Source organism: Diplodia corticola, assembly GCF_001883845.1.
Source record: "Diplodia corticola strain CBS 112549 chromosome Unknown scaffold23, whole genome shotgun sequence".
Taxonomy (NCBI): domain Eukaryota; kingdom Fungi; phylum Ascomycota; class Dothideomycetes; order Botryosphaeriales; family Botryosphaeriaceae; genus Diplodia; species Diplodia corticola.
The window spans coordinates 123,647-145,011 of record NW_017971502.1 but is presented as its reverse complement, the minus strand read 5'-3'; the positions used below and the strand labels follow the sequence as shown (position 1 = coordinate 145,011).

The 21,365-nt window shown below is 60.6% G+C and overlaps 5 protein-coding genes across 5 annotated transcripts; 3 read left to right on the top strand and 2 right to left on the bottom strand.

The window, feature by feature from the left end:
• Positions 1 to 1,283: 1,283 nt before the first annotated feature.
• BKCO1_2300046 (6-phosphogluconolactonase) lies at positions 1,284 to 2,066 on the top strand (the record flags this gene model as incomplete). Its single annotated transcript, XM_020272995.1, has 1 exon — positions 1,284 to 2,066. One exon carries the CDS (start codon positions 1,284 to 1,286, stop codon positions 2,064 to 2,066), a length of 783 nt encoding a protein of 260 aa, XP_020130698.1.
• A 598-nt stretch (positions 2,067 to 2,664) lies between these two features.
• On the top strand, positions 2,665 to 4,297 carry BKCO1_2300045 (uncharacterized protein; the record flags this gene model as incomplete). Its single annotated transcript, XM_020272994.1, has 2 exons — positions 2,665 to 2,673; positions 2,732 to 4,297. The coding sequence occupies 2 exons, from the start codon at positions 2,665 to 2,667 to the stop codon at positions 4,295 to 4,297; spliced, it is 1,575 nt and encodes a 524-aa protein (XP_020130697.1).
• A 734-nt stretch (positions 4,298 to 5,031) lies between these two features.
• Positions 5,032 to 7,145, top strand: BKCO1_2300044 (uncharacterized protein; the record flags this gene model as incomplete). Its single annotated transcript, XM_020272993.1, has 3 exons — positions 5,032 to 5,404; positions 5,510 to 5,748; positions 5,820 to 7,145. The coding sequence occupies 3 exons, from the start codon at positions 5,032 to 5,034 to the stop codon at positions 7,143 to 7,145; spliced, it is 1,938 nt and encodes a 645-aa protein (XP_020130696.1).
• A 2,731-nt stretch (positions 7,146 to 9,876) lies between these two features.
• BKCO1_2300043 (uncharacterized protein) lies at positions 9,877 to 11,589 on the bottom strand (the record flags this gene model as incomplete). Its single annotated transcript, XM_020272992.1, has 1 exon — positions 9,877 to 11,589. The coding sequence occupies one exon, from the start codon at positions 11,587 to 11,589 to the stop codon at positions 9,877 to 9,879; it is 1,713 nt and encodes a 570-aa protein (XP_020130695.1).
• Positions 11,590 to 12,736: 1,147 nt separating this feature from the next.
• On the bottom strand, positions 12,737 to 13,928 carry BKCO1_2300042 (f-box domain protein; the record flags this gene model as incomplete). Its single annotated transcript, XM_020272991.1, has 2 exons — positions 12,737 to 12,907; positions 12,960 to 13,928. 2 exons carry the CDS (start codon positions 13,926 to 13,928, stop codon positions 12,737 to 12,739), a joined length of 1,140 nt encoding a protein of 379 aa, XP_020130694.1.
• Between the last annotated feature and the right edge of the window lie 7,437 nt (positions 13,929 to 21,365).

The following is a 21,365-nucleotide window of genomic DNA, read 5'->3' as shown; positions in this document are numbered from 1 at the left end:
GAATCGGCTGAATAGACTTCGCACAGGATGAATACGACTCGTTACAGCCAGTGACACGAGCTTTGCCACTTGAGGCGCAACTCGCCTCTGATGACGCCAGCGTGGACTTGAAGGGATCCCTGGGTGGGCAGACCAGATGACGAGCAGATGATGAGGAGTGGCATGGAGTGGTATGAAAGCGTGCGGGCAGCTTGTGAACCGGCGGCCAGCAGTTTTCGGAACCAGTCACTGATAGGATGACGTCTCACCGCCCAGGGCGATGCATCGCTGGACGAATTTCACGGTGCGGTAGCTGCGGGCGTTAGTCTTCCAGGAAACACGGCAGTGCCCGAACGGGGATGGCTCCGATAGGGCTTCCGGCCGGGCGGTCCTGGTAACAGCACAGTTGAGACGGCCAAGACAAAGGTGTGCCGAAGCAGCATGCGGCCGTCTGCTGCGTGGAGAAGCGGGTTCGCAACACATGCGGTCTGATGTAGAGACTGGCCCGTTGCCCTTTCCCTTTTGTTTTTTCTGCCGCGGGGCAGCCAGGGCCACTAGCGCTCACTGGGGCGCACATGTTGGCGGAGCAGGGCCGGCCGACGTCATACCGTTCTGCGGCGGATCGCCGCGCGCCAACGCCTGCTGGCTCCAGTCTGGAAATGGACCGACACGGCCAAGAAGGTGGCCCTCCCGACGCAGGCGCCGCGAGATACCGCAAGTAAGGCCGCCATTGTGACACTGCCCGCGGCCCCTCATCCATGGCGCGCGCGCGCGGCGTGGCCGCCATCGCGTGTGCGACGTGAAGGCCCTCAGCGCGGGGCATTGGCATTGAGCTGGAGCTGGGGCGCGAAGGGAGAGCTGGGCGCCTCACCACCACGCGGTGTCCGGCGCCGCACCGCCGCAGCGGCGGTGGAGCCGGGCGCGGCGCGCCAGCCCAGCAAGGCGTTGCTGATTGTGCCAGATGCCGCGCGGGTGAACCTAGCGAGGGGGCCCCGTTATCGCCATAGTACAGTATCCGTACGGCGCGTTTGCGCAGTGCGGGACCGTCGTCATTGATGGGGTGCTCGTCCGGTACAAAATCGACAGCAAGCGCACCTTTCCAGAACGCTCTATCTGCCACACCCACCGCTGGCCCATCTGCCAAACACATCGTGTACCCACATTATTCCCTTGGCCGACTCGCACGCCCCGAGCCCGCAGCCTAGCCAGCCCTACTTCTCGCCGCCGCCGCCCTGCTGCCCGCCGCTGCCCCGCGCCTCTTCTTTCCCTGCGTCTTACCACCTCCACGCCGCGCACACCTCACAATGGGCAAGCCTCCGAATCTCTACTCCTTCCCCGACGACAACGAGCTCGCCAGGAGCTTGCGCGTCTATGTCTTTGACGCGCAGCGCAGCGCATTGGAGCGCCACGGCATCTTTCGCCTTGCCGTGTCGGGCGGCTCGCTGCCCAAGGTCCTGGCGAAGGCGCTGCTGTCCCAGGGCGAGGGCGCCTTCGACTTCTCGAAATGGGAGATCTTCTTCGCCGACGAGCGCGCCGTTCCCCTCGACCACGCCGACAGCAACTACTGCCTGCTGAAGGCTGAGCTGCTGGACAAGATCCCCGCGGAAGTGGGCAAGCCCACCGTCTTCCCCATCGACACAAAGTACCTCAACGACGTCCAGGAGCTGGCGGATCAGTACGAGCAGACGCTCGTCAAGGCCTTTGCCGCGCGCGACAGCGTCAAGATCCCCATGTTCGACCTCATCCTGCTTGGCTGCGGCCCCGACGGCCACACCTGCAGCCTCTTCCCCGGCCACCCTCTGCTCCGCGAGACGGATGCGTGGGTCGCGCCCATCGAAGACTCGCCGAAGCCTCCGGCCAAGCGCATCACCCTGTCCCTCCCCGTTGCCGCGCACGGCATCAAGATTGGCTTCGTCGGCACCGGCGCCGGCAAGAGCGAGATTATGCGGAAGATTTTCGACACGGAGGAGGGCCACGCCCTGCCCTGCGGCCTCGTCAACACCATGGCCCAAGAAAGGGTTACGTGGTTCACGGACTATCCGGCGGTGGAAGGCGTGCAGTTCCCGGTCAGAAGAAGCAGTTTGTAAAGCGTGCAAGGCCGGGTTGGTGGTGGTGAAATGGGGACGGATCCGAAAGCTCCACGAGCTACGTTGTGATGTCTGGGCGTCTTCTGGCGGGTTGTTCTCTCGTTTTCCTTACCGATGGAGATATCCAAGCTTGTTTTTGCGACGGTTGGCTCGGTCGATGTTGGCCTGACATAGTCCCCCCTATACCAAACGTGCTCGCATGGCTATAGATTTGGATGCTACCGGGCCGTTCACTACTGCAATGTCATGGTCTCTCACAATACTTGCCTGCGTGCCACAAGCGAGCACATCACATGCCTCTATGGACCGGGACCGGCAGTTTGAATCGTCCTTTGTGAGTGTAGAGCTTAGGGAATGCTGACGGCGTGGCCCAAAAGGGTGATTCGGGCGCTCACGTGCAGCGCGCGGCCCGTTTCCCTGTGGACGAGCGGGCAGCAAGAGCCGCCAAACAAATAGGCCGGGCCGCTAAGATCAACACCACCGCCTGCAGGTTCACACGCACCCCTGCTGCGCACCTGCCGCGCACCTGCCTTCCGCTCCGCGCAGTCGCAAAACGCGATCGCAATGGGAAACGGAGCTCAACAACTCCTACTTCACCATGTCCTTCGTATGTGCTTCCAACGCGCGTCGCATGCCCCTCGTCTTCCGCTCACTCACACCCACAGCTCCCTGAACCCACCCGCAGCCCCGCGCAATCATCCCCGTCGCGATTACCTACCTTGTCAAGACGCCCCACCGTTGGCGCCGCAGACAAAGAGCATGGAGCCAAACGACGGAATCAACTACCGCAGCCCTCGGCCTCGAAGACAGCCGCTACCGCGACGCAGGAAGACCGCGGCGCCGGCCAGTCCAGCCAGCCCGCGGCGCCCCAGAGCAGACCGCTGAACCGGACGCAAAGCGTCGGCGCAAAGCTGGCCGCCACGAGAAAGACGGGGGATGCTGCAAGAAAGGAGATGCCTCCCCCTCCGGTACCTTCAGGCGTGACTCGGACGCGGTCACTGCGGAGACCTACAGGTGGTCAGAATGCCGCGTCAGGACTGCGCGCGCCGGCCTTGACCGGCGCTTCCTCAGGCGCTCCAAAGAATGCTGGTTCCGGAAGCACCAGCAGACCAGGTTCATCGTCAGGGACGTCGTCCAAAAACGCCGCATTGCAGAAACCGGGTCTGAGGGAACGAACGAGAGCTGCCACAGTGTCTTCGCCCCAGCCTGAGCGGACACGTCCGGCGGCGGCGTCCCAAAAGATTCAACATGCGTCCAGCAGCGGCTCGAAGATCGGCGGCACGGCCCTGAAGCATACGAGATCAAGGTCAGACCTCCCGGGTGGGGCAGGGCGGACGCAGACAGGCATTGCATCCTCCCGGAGCGCAATGGGCTCAGAAAAAGAGCCCAAACCGGCGGCCAAGCCGGCTTTTTCCACGTTGCAGCAGCACTATTCTCCAAAGAAGACGTCGGAGCCGAAGAAGGCTACGTCGGCCTTTTTCCATGCATCATCAGTCAGCACCGGGGGTACGGACGCGCTTTCAGCCGAAGTGCTGGCGCTCCAAACAGAACTCCTCCAGCTACACATGCTGCACGAGTCGGCAGCGGACGTCCGGACGCAGTGGGAGCGCAGCGCAGAGCACGCACTCCGGCTCCAATTCTACGAGGTGGCGACGGCGCACCACAACATGCGCAAGAACGAGAGCGAGGTGCAGGAGCTGGTGAACCTGCATGCGCTGCAGGAGTGGAGCAGTGGGAACGCCACGTTGGGGCTCGCGGAGAATATCCAGCTCCTTGGGCCGCTCCTGAACGAGCTGCGGGCGCTCACGGACGCGGGCGGACGACACACGAGCGCGGTGCAAGAGTTCGAGGGGTGGAGCAGCCGGGCGGAGGAGGTGTGGATGCAGCGGGAGCGGGAGCAGGAGCAGGGGCGGAGGGTGAGGGTGGTGGAGGGGCTCGGGGACGGATGGAAGGTGGAAGTGGCGGCGCTCATCCGCAAGGTGACGGCACTGGCACGCGACGCGGACCGGCTGGTAGAGCCGGCGGCGGGATCCAGCATCAGCACGGTGGTAGGAGGGTGCCGGGCGCTGGTGACGGGCATCATGCACGAACTGCAGCTCATGAGGCGCATCGAGGCCGAGGTGGGGCAGAGCGAGGCGTGGTTTGTCGAGCAGTCGCTGCAGGGAATGGACGCAGAAACGGAGCTGGCGCAGGGAACGGGAGCGGGCGGCATGGTGTGGCAGCAGGTGTAGAGTGTGTAAGCAATGCAAGCGAATCTGCGTGGCGTCACCAAGCATCTGCGTGGTGTGCATGCGGGCTGCCAGGGCAGGTGAGGCAGGCGAGGCAGGTGAGAGCACTGCGGGCACTGCGGGCCACGTCGCCGTCATGACTGATGGAAGACGCGAAGTCGCCATGGAGCAATCTTACCAAGCAAGGCGAGCATCGCGTGCGGCTGACCTCAGCGGGCCTCAGCGGGCGTCGGCGGGCGTCGGCGGGCCCTCGCCCTGCCTCGCCCTCGACGCAGCGGCCACGCCGTCTCTTCCGGCCGCTCCCGCGCCCCTACCGCCCTCAGCGAGCCAGGGTCGCGTTCCTGCTCCCAGCAACATGGTCCCCGCCAAGCGGCAAGCAGCGAGCAGCAAGCACCAGCCGTCAGACGGCGGAAATAACCGTCCGTGAGCATATACGCAGTAGCGCCGTCCCGTTTCTCGCCCACCACGCACGCCCTCTTGCCTGCTTCATTCTGTTACGTTAGCCCCGAAGAGTCAGCCAGCCAGGCCCACCGCCCGCCCGGCTCCCGCCCGGACGCCAGAGCTCTCCAGTTTTCCCCGTGTCCGCGCTGCTCCACGAATCTGTGCCGGAACCCACTCCGACCGCCTTATAGCTGCCGCCCGGCCATACCCTGCGCCCACGAGCCCACGCCCTTCCTCTGACCACCGAATGGCGGCCTGCACAGGCCTGCCGTTGCACTCGTCGCCTGGCGGCACCTATGGATTCTGCTGCTGCTGCTGCTGCTGCTGCCCGCTCCAAGAGGCCGTGGGAAGAAGAATCCCATGCTCTCCCCAACCATCACCCACCCCACTCCCACGCCCGCTGCGAGTGCTCCACGCCGCTCGACCATAGGCCGCCACACGCCCTCCACCAAGACCCCGGATCCGCCCAGCCATGGCCCTTCCGCCCCGACGCGCGCCGCGAGTCCGCCGTGCGCCAGCTGTATTTTGCCGACTCTCCCTCGCCCCAGGACCTGCAGAGTCAGGCCGATGCCGCGCAGAACAACAAGAGACGCCGCCTCTTCTCCCCCCATCTACCACGCCCTCCCGCTGACTCAGCCGGCTTCCGTGGAAGCGGGGAAGACCACGATGGTACATGCATTCCTCTTTCCCAGTCCAGTCCTTGCCCTTCTTTGTCATCGACGTAAGCCCGACTGTGTAATTGACCGCTGCATCTGCTGACACGCCTTCTGCCAGACGAGCCTGGCTGTCAGCAGCCGCCTGCATCGCCCACCATGTCGTCTGCCCATCTTGACCCGCGTGGCTTCCCGCCTCCCGTCTTGCCCCAGGACGACAGTGCTTGCTGCGAGACCTCCTGCAACGGCCTGGCCTGTACGAGGCGGCGAGCCCTGATCAGCGATCTTGTCGCCGAAGTCGACACGCTCAATTCCGGCTTCCAGCGCTTCGTCCTGCAGACCAACAGTCAGCCACGATCGGTGAGGAGTTTGCCGTGCCCTCCTCGTTCGGTGTCACCCGCGCCTTCGGGCCCAGTACTGACCACCCAAAGCATTCTTTAGCACTTGCGAGACTGGGAACAGACCAGGCCCTCGCCTTTGCCGTCGACCTCCTACGAGCGAACGTTGCCAGTCTCCGAGATCTGACGACCCCCCTTCCGCTTCCCTCCGGGGCAGACCATCACTCCGCTTCCACTGCCGCCGCTACCGCCGAAATCCGCGATGTCATGAAGCGCAGATTTGACCCCATCACGAATCAAGAAGCCCCTCCCTTCCTGTCCCGGCCGACGAGCGGTGGAGACAGGGACCCGTCTCGCACAATCCCTCCACCCGGCCCTTACGATGATGTCCGGAGAAGCTTCCAAGGAAGTAGGGATCCTTTATCGCCGCACCACTCTCCTCCAGGAGCATACCCCATCCCCACTAGCGGAAACGCCTACCACACACGACCTTCGTCACCTGTTGCTCTTCACAACTACCACCACCCTCCGCCACATCGAATGCTCCCCTCCCCATCCTCTCTGAACATCCCAGCACCATCATCCATCCTGTCTCTCGCCTCATCTTCACCTTCCCTCCTCCCCCAGCCTTCCTTGTCGTCCTCGTCCAACGCCGCGCACACCGCCCACCTACAAGACCTTCAGCATCAAATCTCACTCAAGACGCTAGCGCTCCAGACGCTCCGGCAGGAGTACGACGCCCTGCTAGCGAAGCTCGACCGCCAGCGCACCAAGTGCGCCACGCTCGAAAGAAAGTTCGAGGTCACCGACGTCGAGATCAACGGGCTGACGACGGAGAAGGAGGAGCTGGAGTTGCGGGTCGCCGCTCTCGAGCAGCAGGTTGATGAGCTAAGGGAGCAGCGCGACGACGCGCGGCGGCGGGAAGTGCGTACGGGCGAGCAGTACAGGAGCATCGTGGAGATGGCGGGCAGGCTGCAGGGAATGGCAGCCGAGGAGAGGAGGACATGGGTGCAGGAGAGGGAGGGGCTTCTCGGTGCTTTGGGATGGAACGGTGATGGTGGAGGTGGACGAGGGCCCGAGAAAGTAGACATGCGAGGCACCTTCAGACATGCAATGTCTTCGACCGGCATGGACGATCCAACAAGAGGAGCGACCTTACTCGACACGGCAAATCTTCCGCCTCCCATTCGAGATGCCGACCAGCACGCCCCACCGATCCCGGCTTCTGCTGCTACGTCTCAAGTCATCGCCGCACTACGAGTCGAGGTGGCTCAGCTACGCTCTCGGACGCAGACTCTCGAAGCCGCCATCAGATCCATTTGCGACCAGGGTACCGGGATGGAGGAAGCCTCTCAGGCCATCGTCGAAGCTGGAAGAAGGATGAAAGAGGCGGCAAGGGAAGCAATCGGTGGTAGATGACACTTCAAGGCATGTTTGGGGCAGAAGACTGCCCTAGACATAAAAAGTTGGGCTTATGTCTCCCTGTGATACCCATGGGCTGAGTTTTTCATTTTTTAAATATTTTTTCTCCTTCAACTTGCAGCATGCTCTATTTTCCATATTCGCATTTGGGAAAAGCTCATGCTATTTTATTCGTTCTTATCCTACCAGCGCGGACTCGTAGAGATTTGGCATGGCTGTCTTTCCTTGGCAGAGGAAATAATATTGGGAACCAAATCATCGGGATGCAACGTCAACGGCTACAGCATATATACGAGCACTCTTTTTCTTTCTTCAGTTTCATCTTCTCAGGCAAGATAGAGTAAAAGATGGGCCGTTCTGTCTGGAAAGCGTATGCCTGGAAAAAGCAAGGACCAAGCCTTGAACTCTATGTGAGTTTCGGAACGAGAAAAACATCCACGTCGTGATCGCCGAGCGGAAGAGCCGGGGCCGCTTCCCTCCCGATGTTCGCCGATGGGTCAAGGGCATTTCCAAGCTACAATGCTACGCCGCAGGGCTTGATTCGAGCGGGGTTAACGACAAGCAGTCTAGGTCTTCTTGGCAGTTTTACTTACAATACGAGCAGAGCAGGTTAGGGAGGGAAATTGGCTTGACTGGGAGGCTTTGTCATGCGTGCATCGGAATTAGAGAACTTACATAAATGATGGTTAATCCGACGCGCAGCGCAGGCGGCGGGCCTTAATTCTGGCTTGCGGCGCAGCGGTGCGTCGGGACTAATTATATCCACCGGTGTCGCGGGATGCCCATTTGCTCTATAGTAATTGCAATATTATCGTCGGGAGCAGCGCATGAGTAATTGCTGATCATGCCAAGGCAGTGCAATGAGATACTCGTACCACGTCGTATATTTAGATATTGGTTTGTACCCTTCAAGAAAGTCAAGGCCCTGGGGTAGCTTACGGGTCTCGGATAAGTGATTGTATGTTGAGCGCAAGGCGCTGTAATTGGTGTTGTTTTGCGGGAGCGAGCGGACGGGTGGCATGTCGCGGCAGTCTGACTTCGACACTGGCCGTGCTGACAGCACGCCACTGAAGATAAGAAGGAAGAAAAAGATAGCCAGACGAGTGAGGGGAAATGCGGTAGATAGTGTTAGTGTTAATGATTAGTGAGTGGATCGATTGGTGCGACGGTGGGAGGATCTCCAGAGGTGTGACGAGAACATTTCACCAAAGTAGAACTTGATCTTCTCCGCATGGCTCCTGCTTTCGACCTGCCCCATGGGAACTAGAAGTCCATACTGATCCAATCGGGTACTGTAGGCAACTCTCATAAAGCTGTCGGGCTGTTGTCATTGAACTCCCGAGTCCCTACCCTACGATCATATCTCTTTCTCTCCGTCAGCCTTGAGCTGTACCGACATGACTGTTCCCGTCCAACAGCCAATGCGGGGACTTGAGAGCTCAGCTACGTGTCCTTTGCCTTCTCTGCGTACTTGCAAGAGCGAGCAACCATCGGACTCAAATGGCAGAAACCATGTTAGGCGGCCAGGTCGATGCGGCGTAGAACAACAAACGGCGGTCAAGCGGCCGCAAGGTTTCTGTTGAATAGAACGCGAGTCAAGCTCAGGGATTAGTGTGCGAGTCGGGGAAGCCGGAGTTGCGGAGTTGCCGCTGCTAGAAGCACCGGGCCCAACGCACGCTCCACAAGCTTTTAGCCACGCTGTCTCTCCCTGCTGCTCGTCAGCGGTTGAGGAGTTCGTCCGTGTGCCTATGTACAGCTCGCATGGAAGCACCTGCGTCAGAGCCAATGCTTCAACTGCGGCTATTCAGTGTAAATCGAAGTTCATACTTCACTGTCAGTTGAGGAGTTCGGCCGGACATGGATGAATGCCGCACTCGAGAGCACTCGAACTCAACGCTTCACCTACTAAAGTCGTGTTTGCATAGACGCACATCGCTTATGAGCAGTCGGAGAGTTTGTCTAAAGATTCGCGTCTGGATAAACTATTCAAGTTCTGACATCTTTTCCGTACTAAAGTACATCTCTCGTCGGTGCTTGCAGGATTTTTACGGATGTAGCGAAGCTTCTAGCAAGAATCTGCCTCCAGAAAACGGCCTCAATTCCGTGTGCGTCGTAGTTGTTTGCCGCCCGTTATCGATTTCTATTTCGCTTCATAAATCACATCAGCCTCCTTGGAATTCACACAAGTATGAAATTTGCATTTGTTGGGCATGAATAGTTTCTTATCAAGACATGGAGCTTCCAAATTAGCACATATCACAGAAAGAGAATGAAGTGATTGACTCATTTCATCGCACCCGCACAGATCGAAGTATTTTGTGTATGGGTTTTCTATTGTATGTAGAGGAGAGTGGGTTAAAGACTTCTCCCCGCAAGTAGGAAAAAAGCACAAACAAGCCGACCACGCTGTGTAATATTTGGGTATCATAGAAAAGAGAGAAGCCAGGGTATCATGCCCAAGAGTCCGGCGACCGGGAAATCCCCAACACCACGCCAAAACGAGAGTGAAGACTAGGGAAGAAAAGAACAAGACAAAAGCAAACAAAAGGAAACAAAAGTCAGAAGCAACAACAGCCGACGACCAAGATCCAGGCTAAAACCCGCACCAGCCCCAACCCATAGGTATATCCCACCAAAACCCCTCCCTTACGAACCATCATCCCCCTCCCCTTCCCCTTCCCCCCCTCAATCCACCCACTCACCCACCCACCCAACTCACCCAACCCACTCACTCACGCACCCAATACACATGCGGCCCGAAATCCGCCCACCACGCCGCCACCACCTCGGGCCCCACCTCCGCCTCGGCCTCGCGCTCCCGCCTCGCGTCATCCGCCGCCGTCTCCTCGCCGCACAGCGCGCGCAGCGCCCGCGCCCGCTCCGCCGCCATGCGCTTGCCCTCGAGCGCCGTGTCGTGCGCGTGCTGCGCCGCCGTCTCCGCCAGGTGCGTCAGCAGCGGCTCGCCCGTGCGCGGCGGGACCGGCGACGGGAGGACCGACATGCAGCGGCGAGGCTTGCCCCTGGTTCCGGTGTGGGGGGAGAAGCTGCCCAGGGTGAGGGGGGAGGGGGTGGGCGGGCTGGGTAGGGGGCGGAGGCGCTTGGCGGGGTTAATGGGGTTGGGGTTGGGGTTGTTGTTGTTGTTGTTGTTGTTGTTGTTTGTGCCGTTGGCGAGGGCGGTGTCGATGGGGGAGGGGGCGCGGGCACGCTTTTTGCTGGTGCCGTTGCCGGTGCCGGTGGTGGGGTTGATCGTGGGGTTGATGCTGGGGGAGGCCGCGGGGCAGCGCACCGCCTCGGAGAAGGGGTCGTCTGGGTGTTCGTCCATTTCGTCGGCCAGCTCGGACTGCAGGTCCATCTCGTCGTCGTCGATGTCGGTGAGGTCATCGGCGTCGATGTAGGGGAGGTAGTTGCAGACCTTGTTGAAGTCGATGGTGCGGGGGGCGTTCTCGATGGGGATGAAGATGTCTGGGGCCGCGATGGTCGAGGGGCTCTGCTGCGGCTGCTGCTGCTGCTGCTGCTGCTTCTTGTTGTTCTTCTTTTCCGCCGCCTTGGTCTGTTCCTGCTTGGCGACATATTCTAGAAAGTCGGCCTCGTTGGCCTGCTGCTTGTCGTCGAAGACGCTGTATGAGGGCGAGATGTTGTGCTCGTAGAGCCAGACGGCCAGGCACGAGGCGTTGGCGTGGCGGAGGTGGTGCAGCAATGCGGACGCGAAGTCGGGCTTGTCGAGCTCCGGCGTCAGGCCCGGGTACTTGTCCGTGTCCAGCTGCGTCTCGTCGAAGGGGATGGCGTTGAGCCCCTTGCGGATGCTGCTCGCGACGGCAACGAGGTCGCGGTTGTGGATGTACGTGCCACTCTTCACGAAGACCTTCAAGTTGTGCACCGTCTTGAACCTCATGAGATTCTCCTTGCGGATGGAGAAGTCGAGGGTGGCCATCAGAATCGGGTCGGCGAGGGCGGCCCAGTGTTGGTAGAGGTGCTCGACCACGGTCTGGAAGGGGAGGTGCTCGGCGAACTGAGAGTAAGGAGCCAGGCGTCCGGCGGAGAAATCCCTGTAAAGCTCGCGGTAGAGCATGACGATGTGGTAGACGGTGATGTACCAGAGGTCCTCATAGTTGTAGAGAAGCTCGTTGATGGAAACCTCCGTGGTGCCGTCGGGACCGACCTCGACGTTGATGACATTCTTCAGCGCGAGCCTGAACAAATGGTCGTGGAGTCCGGCAAGCTCGGGGGCGCCATCATCGAAAGAGATGGTGTCGAGATCGGAAAAGTAAGAAGCGGAGCGCTTGAGCTGCTGGATCTCCTTGGCGGTAGCGTAGATGATGTCGCGAGCGCAGTCGAGAGGCATGCGGGCAGACCTGCGGACCTCGTCGATGCGGGGAAGGTAGGCAAGCATAGGCATCTTGAAACTCTTGTAGGAACCCGGGGTGGTGGGATCACGAGTCATGTTGGGCAGACTGTGAGCAAGACCAAGATGGAGTGAGGTCAGGTCCGATATTTGGCCTGACTGAACTTCTGCGAGGCGAGGGGTCAGGTACAATGGTTGTCCTGACTGACTTTGGGTGAGAGGGGTGAGCTGCTTGATGGAAGAGCCGGATCCAACGTCCAATGCTTGGCCGGAGTGAGATTGAGTGAGGTGAGGTGTCGATCAGGGAAGGGCCCGAATCCAATGACCAATGCTTGGTTCTGGCCGAAGTGAAGTGAGACGGTCGACTGCTGGACGACGGCGTGAGGTCGAGGTCTCGAGTGAGGGGGGACTCTAGTTTGAGCTGAGCGGAGGGCCCGACTCGAATGAGAATGGAGTGAGAAAGAAGCTGAGGAGAAGGTGGGAAGTGCTCTTTGAAGGTGGGGTGTCGTCTTGGGAGGTGGGCTTGATTCGAGACGCACGGCAAAGAGAGCTGGACGAGGAGGAGTGGAGTAAGAAGAGAGGGAGAGGCGAAGAGCAGAAGATTGCAGCCTGTGAACCCGAGCATTAGCTAAGCAGGTAAGCCGTCGCTACGGTCGGCACATTACCGGGCCCGTCCCAACGCTGGCCAGGCATCGCGAAGTGAGGTGAGGTGTTGCAGAAGCCAAAGTGAGGTGCCATGACAACCACTCCCCAAAAGTATGTCCGAGACGCCCAGGCGCTATTGCATGGAAATCGGCAGTGCCAAAAATGATGAACAGGCAATTTTGAGATGGGCCGCTGGTCGGAAGCGCTCTGGGGATGGGTTGTGGTTGCGATGCGGGTTTCGCGGGTGGACGTTTCGAGGGACCGCCCGCCCGCCTTCGACCATTTGCCGCAACAATTGCCAACAGTTGAAGCTGTAAGTTCAGAGAGAGGTGAAAATTACAGAACGATGCGAGATCACACTCTTAGATTCAAAGGAAGTTGATGCATTGTCTCGCTGGAGCGTTAAACTACCTGGTGAAGCCGGTGCACAGAGCAGAGTCCTCCTCTGCCGAGAGACATATGAGGTACATGACCGAACCCAGCCGAGTCCATATCTAACAAAGAAGCAATCCCTCTAGTATATGTGTCCCTCTTTAATACAGGGTGGAAATATAAGGGCAGCGAAAAGCTTGAACGAAGCGACGAACTCTCACAATACACATCATGCCTCGTCATCTACGTAAGCGGGGTCAACCTCAATTACAGCTGGCATCGGTCCAAGGTCCGCGATGTTGGCTCCCGGCAGCTCGACGTGCGGGATGTGCCACGACTCGTCGTTCAAGCGCTCGACCGTGCTGTTCGTCAGGCCCTTGCAGCCAAGTAAAGACAAGAACTGCGGGGACATGTTAGCCGCGGTCGCCCAAAGACGAAGACCATGCACGAACCTGTAAACTCGGCAAACCTCCAATGTGCGCCGCCGTCTCCGCGTTGATCTCGCCCGCGAGATCGCAATCGACCAGGCCCAGCGTCTGCAGACTGGCCCTCCCCTCCCACTCCTCGTCCAAAAACTTCAGCAGCTCGATGCCGACGTCCGGGCACTTCTTCAGCCACAGCTCCTTCAGGCCGGGGTTCCTCTTCAGGATCTGGCACAGCTGCCAGTCGCTCACTTCGGCGCCGATGAGCCGCAGCGTCTCCAACCGGCTCCACGCGGCGGCAAACTTGTTCCACTCGGTGCCGGTGCCGGCTTCGGGCATGGCGCGGTACAGAGACGGAGGCCGGCGCGACGGGCCGCGGTCGTCGTCGTCGTCGTCGCCGTCGTCGTCGACATCCACAGTAGAGCCCCAGTTGATGATCCAGCGGCGCAGGAAGCCACGGCCGAAGGGATCCTCGACACGCAGACACAGGGTGCGCAGGTTCTTCAGCCCGGCCAGGGCGTCGGCCACAGGCGGGGTGAGTGTCCAGATGCTGAGTTCCAAGTGGCGCATGGACAAGCAGTAGCGGGTCAAGATGGACGAGATGAGGGCGGAGTGGAAGGCCAGCAGCGTATGAGGCCGCAGCTCCGACGCCTGCGGAATGACATGTGCGACGGTGCACGCCTCGTTGAAGAGGTCAGATGCTGAGGACGAGGGCGACTTGGAGCTACACGACGACGAAGCGGGGAGAGAGCTGGCGCTGCTGCTGAGGCTTCTGGTGCTACGGGAGTACGGGGATGCGGTGGGACTGGTGCTCGAGAGCTGGCTGATCAAGGAAGAGACACGGGTGGGATAGACGCCCAGCGAGAGGGTTTGCAGGCTTGAGGAAGCGAGAATGTACGCGGATCGGCTAGCTAAGGAAAAGGCAAGCAGGGAGCGGATGGGCAAGAAGCTAAGGATATGGAACAGGAGCTCCGACGGCAACGAGGTGAGGTGGGCCATGGTAGGTTGGAGGGTGCTACAACAGATGCTCGTCGGCGCGGGGGGAATTATCGCGGGAGGAAGAGGCAGAGGCAGAGGCAGAGGCAGGCGCGCGTCGGTGAGCGTGCCCTAAGCCGCTGCTGAGTGAGGTTTATTCAACGAGGAGCGTCTGGGGCGAGCGTCAGCCACTTTATCTCGCGGGCTGGCCAGGGCGGAGGAGTAGCAACGTACCTGCGGTGGCTCGCGATGGCTCGCGATGCATGGCTGAGGGCGCTGCGCGATGCCGGGCGCGAGGGCCACGGCAGCGCTTCTTAAGTCTCAGCTTTTTCGTGGGCGAGAAGGCGTGCCTGGGATGCCGCGCCCACGGGAGCGCCCCAGCTGGCCCAAAGGCAGATGCAGGCGTTGCTTTTGTCGAAACGCGGCCTATCGCATGTGCGCAGCCGCCGTGACGCCGCGAGCCCAGGCAGCTCGTCACTCGCGGCGTGAAACACTGCCCCGTCTGCCCGTCTGCCCGTCTGCCCCGTGGTACGCGCTGCGCGCCGCGTCCAGTGGCCAGGTCGCGGGGCAGCTGCGATCCGGAGCCATGGTGGATGACGCAGGTTCGTGACCTGCGAGCCAGAGTGCCAGAGTCAGCAGGCCCGCCGCGCGATGAAACCGTCAGCACATGCGATTGCGCAACCAGATGCGACCAGATGCGGCTGCAGCTCATCTCCCACCCGGACCGCGGTGCATCGGACGATATGCTGCATTGCTTCGTGGCTGCTTCGTGGCTGCTTCGGCTGCGTGCGTGCCTGCCTTGCGTGCGTGCGTGCCTTGCCTGCCTGGCCAGCGCCGATGCAGGAGCGCCATGTGGCACAACCGCCTGCAGCCTGCAGCCTGCCCGTCTATAAGGGCGCTGCGCCTCGGAACGAGCAACACGTCGACTTCTTTCTGTCCCTCCTTCCTGCTGCCTGCCTGCTGCTGCCCCGACCGCATCGACAGCGCACCGCCGCAGCCGCCTCGCGTCCAAGTCACCACTGGCCGTGACGCCGACTCGACCCGGATCCGGCGCCGCATGTGCGACCACGTGACGCGCCCGTTTCCGCCGCCGCCGCTGCGCTGCAACAGCCGGCCCGCCGTGGCCGGGAATGCGTGGCCTGCGGAGAGAACTACGACGACTGCGTGGCAATAAGAGACGAAGGAATGACGATGAGTGGAAGACGTCGGCATCGTCGGAATCGTAGCGCGCCCCGCCGGCACCGGCACCGGCACCGGCACTGGGCGGTACAGAGCGCGGGCGGAAGTTCCCCGCCTGCTCCAGCCAGCCAGCTGCTGCTCCGCTGCCTAGCCACCCACCCACCGCACCGAAATCCGTTACTATCTCCAGCCGCGAGCGGGAGCTACACGCCTGGCAGCGACGCCGGCGCGCGCGACGGCCTCTGGACCTAACCAGCCTGCGCAAAAACCTCGGGCCCCGTGCCTGTGTCTGCGCTGCGCCCTATTTCCGTCGCGCGCCTTATGCCCACCCGCCAGTCCGCCGCTTCCCTGGAGCCTCATGTGAGCCTGCCACTCTTCCTTCCGGTCCTCCAGCCATGTCCGCCGTCATCTGCCGCCGTCTCCTGGCCAGCGTAGGGCTGCCGCCAGACCCACCCTCCAGCCACCGCCGCGTCACACCAGCCTACGCATCGCCCCTGGCTCAAGACCGGGGCTAGGGCTTAGGCACCACGCCCTCCCCTCTAGATCGTTGCTGCAAAGGCATGTTCCAGACGCCGGGACCCGTCCTGAGGCAAGGCACATCACCCGCCCGCCCCATCAAAGGGTCCTCTTCCGCCTGGCGCCGCCTGTTTAGCGCCATGACTAACGCTCAACGACCCATGACTACAATCAGGGCGGAAAAGAGACAAGGCTCCTACGCCATCGAAACGTGCGGGAATGCGGCCAGGTTTAACCTTCTTCAGAATCACGGACGCTGTGGCTCGCGCAGGGGTTGTGCGGACGGGGCCTTTGCCTACCAAAGCAGCCGAGTCCATGGTAATTGTCTCGCCCTGTACACAACAGTAAACCTTTGGCCGGTTGGGCATGGTGGTGGGAAAAGCTTCATCTTTCTCCTTGGCGGACCCTTGTCTCGCAACCACTGGCCATCCGTCTCTCCCCATGTTCTCCCTTGGACACATCCTCGTCAGGAAACTAACCGTCATCTCGTGCTGCTTACCCCACTTGTCGACTCGCCCTGCCTCCTATGGGTCCAATAAGCTGAGCTGAACCCCAGGTCTTCGCACGTTTTTAGAGCAATCTGCGCAACAAACTTTCTGGCGTCCGCCCGTCCCGCACCATATGCTGCACCATGTGTCCCCAGAGATCCCTTGCTTTGCTTATCCTGCTCCCCTCATTTCCTCAATAGTTCCTGCGAAAACGATTATCCGCTCGCGAAAGGAAAACCACGCTTCGACGGGGAAGGCCCGCGGCCAAGGAAGAGGCGCTAGCGTTGATGACCGACTCAAGCTAAATGCGTTAAGGCGCCCCCTCAGACTAAACAACAGGGCGCCATCGCGCGATGGCTGGGCCGCCGCTGCGTCAGGTCGAGGCGGGAGATATGGGGCACAGGCCGCGACGAGGCGCCTTGTCGTGGGCGTTATTGATGGCGCGCGCCGGTCCGCGCAACTTGTTGGTGCTTTGCGGTTGGGACGGCAGTGGTAGCAATATGGAACCGGTGTAGGTCGTCATCCGCGTTGGTGGTCGTTGCGTAGTTGGCCGGGATCGTCGATTGAGGCTGATAATCGCGATAGCAAGAGAGGTGCTTTTGGCGGGCACAGGTAGTAAGCACAGTAGCGAGAGAGGCGAGCTCGTATCCACCATGATGAAACGCTTCTGCTTCATCGTGGGGAGTGTCTGGAACTTCATGCCACAGAGTCAAGTGAAACACTCAGCATGGACGACTACGCGTACGCAATATGCACAATACCTCAGGCCTCGCGGGCGTGACAATAATCAACAGAGATGCGCACACCGGAAAGCAGGGAGGGTCTCTGCAAGGATTCCCTCGGGACTAACCCAAGGGGGCAAGAAAATGAGAGAGCGAGCAGTCAGGGCCAGGGTCGATGCAGCTTTCCCGACCAGCCCTCTGGAAGGAGGCTAAAAGCAGAGCTGCCAGAAAATTATGACACAATGACACGCTTACACAAGAGTCAGGAACCTTGCCGCAGCTCCATCGCTCCACAAGCTTCCCCCGCTCCGCTCTCGTGTGTGGTTAGTTGGGCCCATGGCCCATTAGCTGCCGCGTATCGTTTTCCGCGGACGATCGACCGCCGTGCGCGCTGAGTCGCAAGTGCCCGGCATGACCCATGCCCGCAACCTTGTTCTTCAGCTTGTCTTTTGAAATTTTCCCTTCATCCCTCCCCTCTTCCCATTAATTGCCAACGGCGTGGTGATTTCGCTAACGCTTACGCACGAGACGTGGGCAGCCTTGACATGGGAAAGAGTTGGATCTTGGCTCATCCCGGAGCTCCGAGGAAAAGAAAGCGTGGGTGGTCGTTTGGCGCACAAACCTTCCATCTCATGTCAATCAGCCAGCGTTCCTGTCCCGAGTCAGGACAAGCTTATCTGGAAAGTCGGGACGCTAGAACGTCGCTAGAAAAGAAGGGTCAGCCAAAAGCAAAAAAGCAAAGTCAAATATAATAATGCTCCACGAGGACCAGGGCTCAAGGCAACGCGTGAGCCTCACCAAAGGAAGGTCCAAGCAAACATCTAGGTACCTGGGCCACATGGCCTAAACGGTGACAAGAATTGGTGGTGAGGGGCCGCCAAGCTCGGCTTTTGCCTCCGCTTACCGCCTTCCGCTCTATCCCGTATACGCCGTGGCGCCCAGCCTTTTTTTTCAAACTCAAGATCCAATCCTGTTCTCCTTTTGGCGCTGCGCCTGCCAGAAAAGGATGGTAACTAGCATTTTTGATGCAGTGCTAGTAGATGGTCAACACTGCAAAATAAATTAAATGCGCAAGTGCACTGGCGGTATTCCACAGGGCCGCCTCATTTTCTTTGAGAGGGGGGGTCTTGACGCGGACGACGTAGACACGAGAGCGCTAAGAATCGTCTCATATGGGAGGAACCGCATGAGGTTGGAGGAAAAGGATGAAGAGTCGACGCACAGACGCGTACCAACTACGTACACTCAGGTACTGTCAAGCACGCCTGCACGGCGCTAGCCATCTCCTTTCTCTGTGTGCGCGCGCGTCCCCGGTGCCAACGAACTAGATCAACTGGGAGCCATTTCGCGAGATGCGTGCACACATATTCATCCTCAGGGCATGTGCCGTAACGGCGGAGGGAGACCGGTCGGCATGCGCCTGAGCGGCTGATGAAAACGCCCACGGCGTGGCGGATAGATTTCGTTATTAATCAATTCAGTTAGCAGGTGGACAACCGAGTGTGACGCAGGGATGCCATTGCTATACCATGTACAGCCACTGTGGTTGGTTCCTCACCTCCAAGCCTACGATAGCCACAGGTACTACGGACTACTGTGTAAGGCGACATTATTGCCGGCCCACAGCCACAGGGTAAGCTCGACCGACGGTCGAGCTCCAGGAACGTGCTTTAGGCAGAACGCTCCGCCTTGCGACGCCAGTCTAACGCCAAATGAGGCCCGCGATTCATGATTGACGGCGCGAGAACTAACCGGTCCCACATGGCGAGAGCGAGTAAGTCTTGATCCGTCGGCTAGGGCAATCGACCGTTTTTCTCCTAGGGCTGACAGTCCAATGACGAGGCACGGTCGCCAACAACACTCCAGCATATCCCACAGGTCAAATGATGGCAAAAGGGGGGATGCCTCTTGTTGCCACGTGGAAAAACTTGGAGAGTAGCGCTGACGAAAATTGGACCATACTATCCATGATTGAGATTCTGACAATGCAGGTGAGATGGAACCTGCCGGCCACGTTGTCAGCATGCCGACAATGAAAGCCGAACCCAGCCTGCCGTGCCGTTTCCGTTGAGCGGTAGATCGGGAGACCGAGCGGGAGCATCCATCATGCATGACTGCGGTATCGGCAGCGCAATGGGCGGGCGGAATCGACCTTTGCTCTCGTCCGCTTTTTCCCACCCCCTGTTCTTGGCCTTGGTAACGTTGGTTTCTGCAGTGATTTTTCCGGTCATTGACGTGCGTTGATTCAACAAACGGTTTCTGCCCCTACGTCGATTAGTGACTCTCGTGTATGCAGATGGAACAGTAGCATGTGGAGCGGAGCCGCATATGCGCTGTTGGCCCTTGTAGGGGAAAGTCAGTAATGTGACGGGATAGAATATGCTGCTGGGCATGGGTAAAAGGTAGTCGGTGGTACAAGTCGATTGGCGGATGAAAGTCGCGAAACAGATCTCGATAGATCTCGATGTTGGCTTCTGTGACAAAGAGTAAGGCATCCCCCCAACGGGTGGCGAGCCAGAAAAAGAAACAGTACCTACTGTGAGGTAATACAACACCCCTGCTCCTGATCCCTGGCGGCGGGCGGGACCCACGGGGAGAGATGGCCCTTGCCAGCCGCAGTCGGAGTTTGCTTTTTCCCTTGATGTTTTGGCGGTACGCGGTTGTTGTTGCCATGACAGGCTCCAGACACTGACAAACCTTAATTAACCCTGCCGATGAGTCAACTTAGCATGCGTGAATAATAAGCCCTTGTAGCTCTGCATGGCACGCTTCTGCGCGTCAATTGCTCACGTTGCAGCCCGTCCCGTCCTCGCCTCGTGGCGGACGAGCCGCTGGCACGACGCTCGTGTGTTGGTTCCTTGCTGCTGGCACGAGGGGCGGCTATCGTTAGACGCAGGAAAGTTGCGAGGGTCATGAATCGCGCGGCTGGTTCAAAACGTCACCGCGCTGGGGGGCAGCCGGCCAGCCAGCGCGCAGGAAGACGCAGTGGGGCGCTGCCCTGCGTTCGTCAATGCTCCTCCAGACTCCACAGTCCACACATGCATCCTGTCAGGCGACGATCGCGCGCAAACTGGCGCGGTGCAGAGCACACCCGCTAAGCGCCGCTCGCAGCACACACGGGCCAGGCGGACGCAGCGACGGCTGCGATGCTGGCGCCGGCTCCCAGCCTCGTTTCTGCCCGCTGCCCGCTGCCACGCTGCCTGTGGGCGCCCTGGTAGCCGGCCGGCCGAGGCGCCGCCCGCGTGGCGAGAGAGGCAGCAAGGGGACGATGCAAAACAAAGTTTGGACGGCACGCGCAACGCACGTGGGAGAAGCAAGTCAAACAGCTTGCGCCAACGAGCCACAGGACACGGCGCGGGCGCCGCGCGGAAGTTGGCCTCGAAACGGCCGCGGGCTCCGCGCCCGGGCAGAGAGGATGATGCGCAGCTAGCGCGCCGCCCGCCAGAGAACCAACCGCGCGCCGCCTTCTGCCGGCTTCGAGAATCTGGATCGTGCGCGCGGCGCAAGCCCAGCTGAGAGAGCGCAAGGGACGAGACGAGACGAAAGTGGAGGCGAGCCCGCCGGGCCAGAGACCCACCCATGACCGCGCTCGTTGTGGTCCCGCTTGCGCCCGAAACCGACTGGCAGACCCTCTTCACAGCAGGCTCAACCGGGGTGGAGATGGGGCCAGTTACGCTCAACGGTGGATAGAAGCGCGTCGTCAGGCTGTCGTCGCTGCTTGTCGTCGTCGTGCCCACCGCGCCGCGTCCAGCCGCCTCCCCGACCCGGTCGAGCGCCTCTGGCTGTCTTTGGGCGTCATGGACGGATCTTTGCGAACGATTCCGGTCGATCCCTTTGGCCATGCTGCTTCTGTACGTCAGCGCCGACAGCACCGGGCCTGGTGTCGCGCATCTGGGTCGCGGAAGGATCTGATGAGGTGGGCTCTGCAACAGGGCGTTGGTGAAGCGCGGGGCTGTAGTGCGGTGCATGCGCGGTTGGACCCTGGCCCTCAGGCATTCTGCCGGTGAGCGTCTCGTTTGATGAGGGTGGTGGCCGCCGCTACCTACTCTGTACCAGGGCTGCCAGGGCCACCAGGGCCATCCATGCGGGCGTTGGCAGAGTGTTTGCGCATCGCAACACCTTCCTCGCGTCATCCCGTGCTGGTGCTGCTGCTGGCAGTGGTGCGGCACCCCCCACTGCGTGACCGGTCAGTGCTGCGCCGTCGAAAGTGGCCTGTCGCGCATGCGTCAGGCAGCATGGCATCGAAACAACACGTCGTCTTCACCGCCGGGTCCGCGTCACGAGGCTCAGGCGCGGTGGTGGTGGGCTACTGGTGGTTCTGCCCAAGGCCAGGGCGTGAGGGCACCAGCACAGGGCGGGTTGGAAGCGAGGGCTGAAGAAAGCGAGGGCGCCTGTGCGTACAGCTTACCCCACCTTCCGCTGCATCTCAGCAGCAGCCGCGCTTGCTTCACCCAGCGTGAGTGCGTGAGTGCGTGCCAGCGCCGTCCCGCGTCTCTTCACATCTAAGACAGTCTGCGGATCCGCAACAACGCTGTCGACCTCGGCCGCCAATCCAG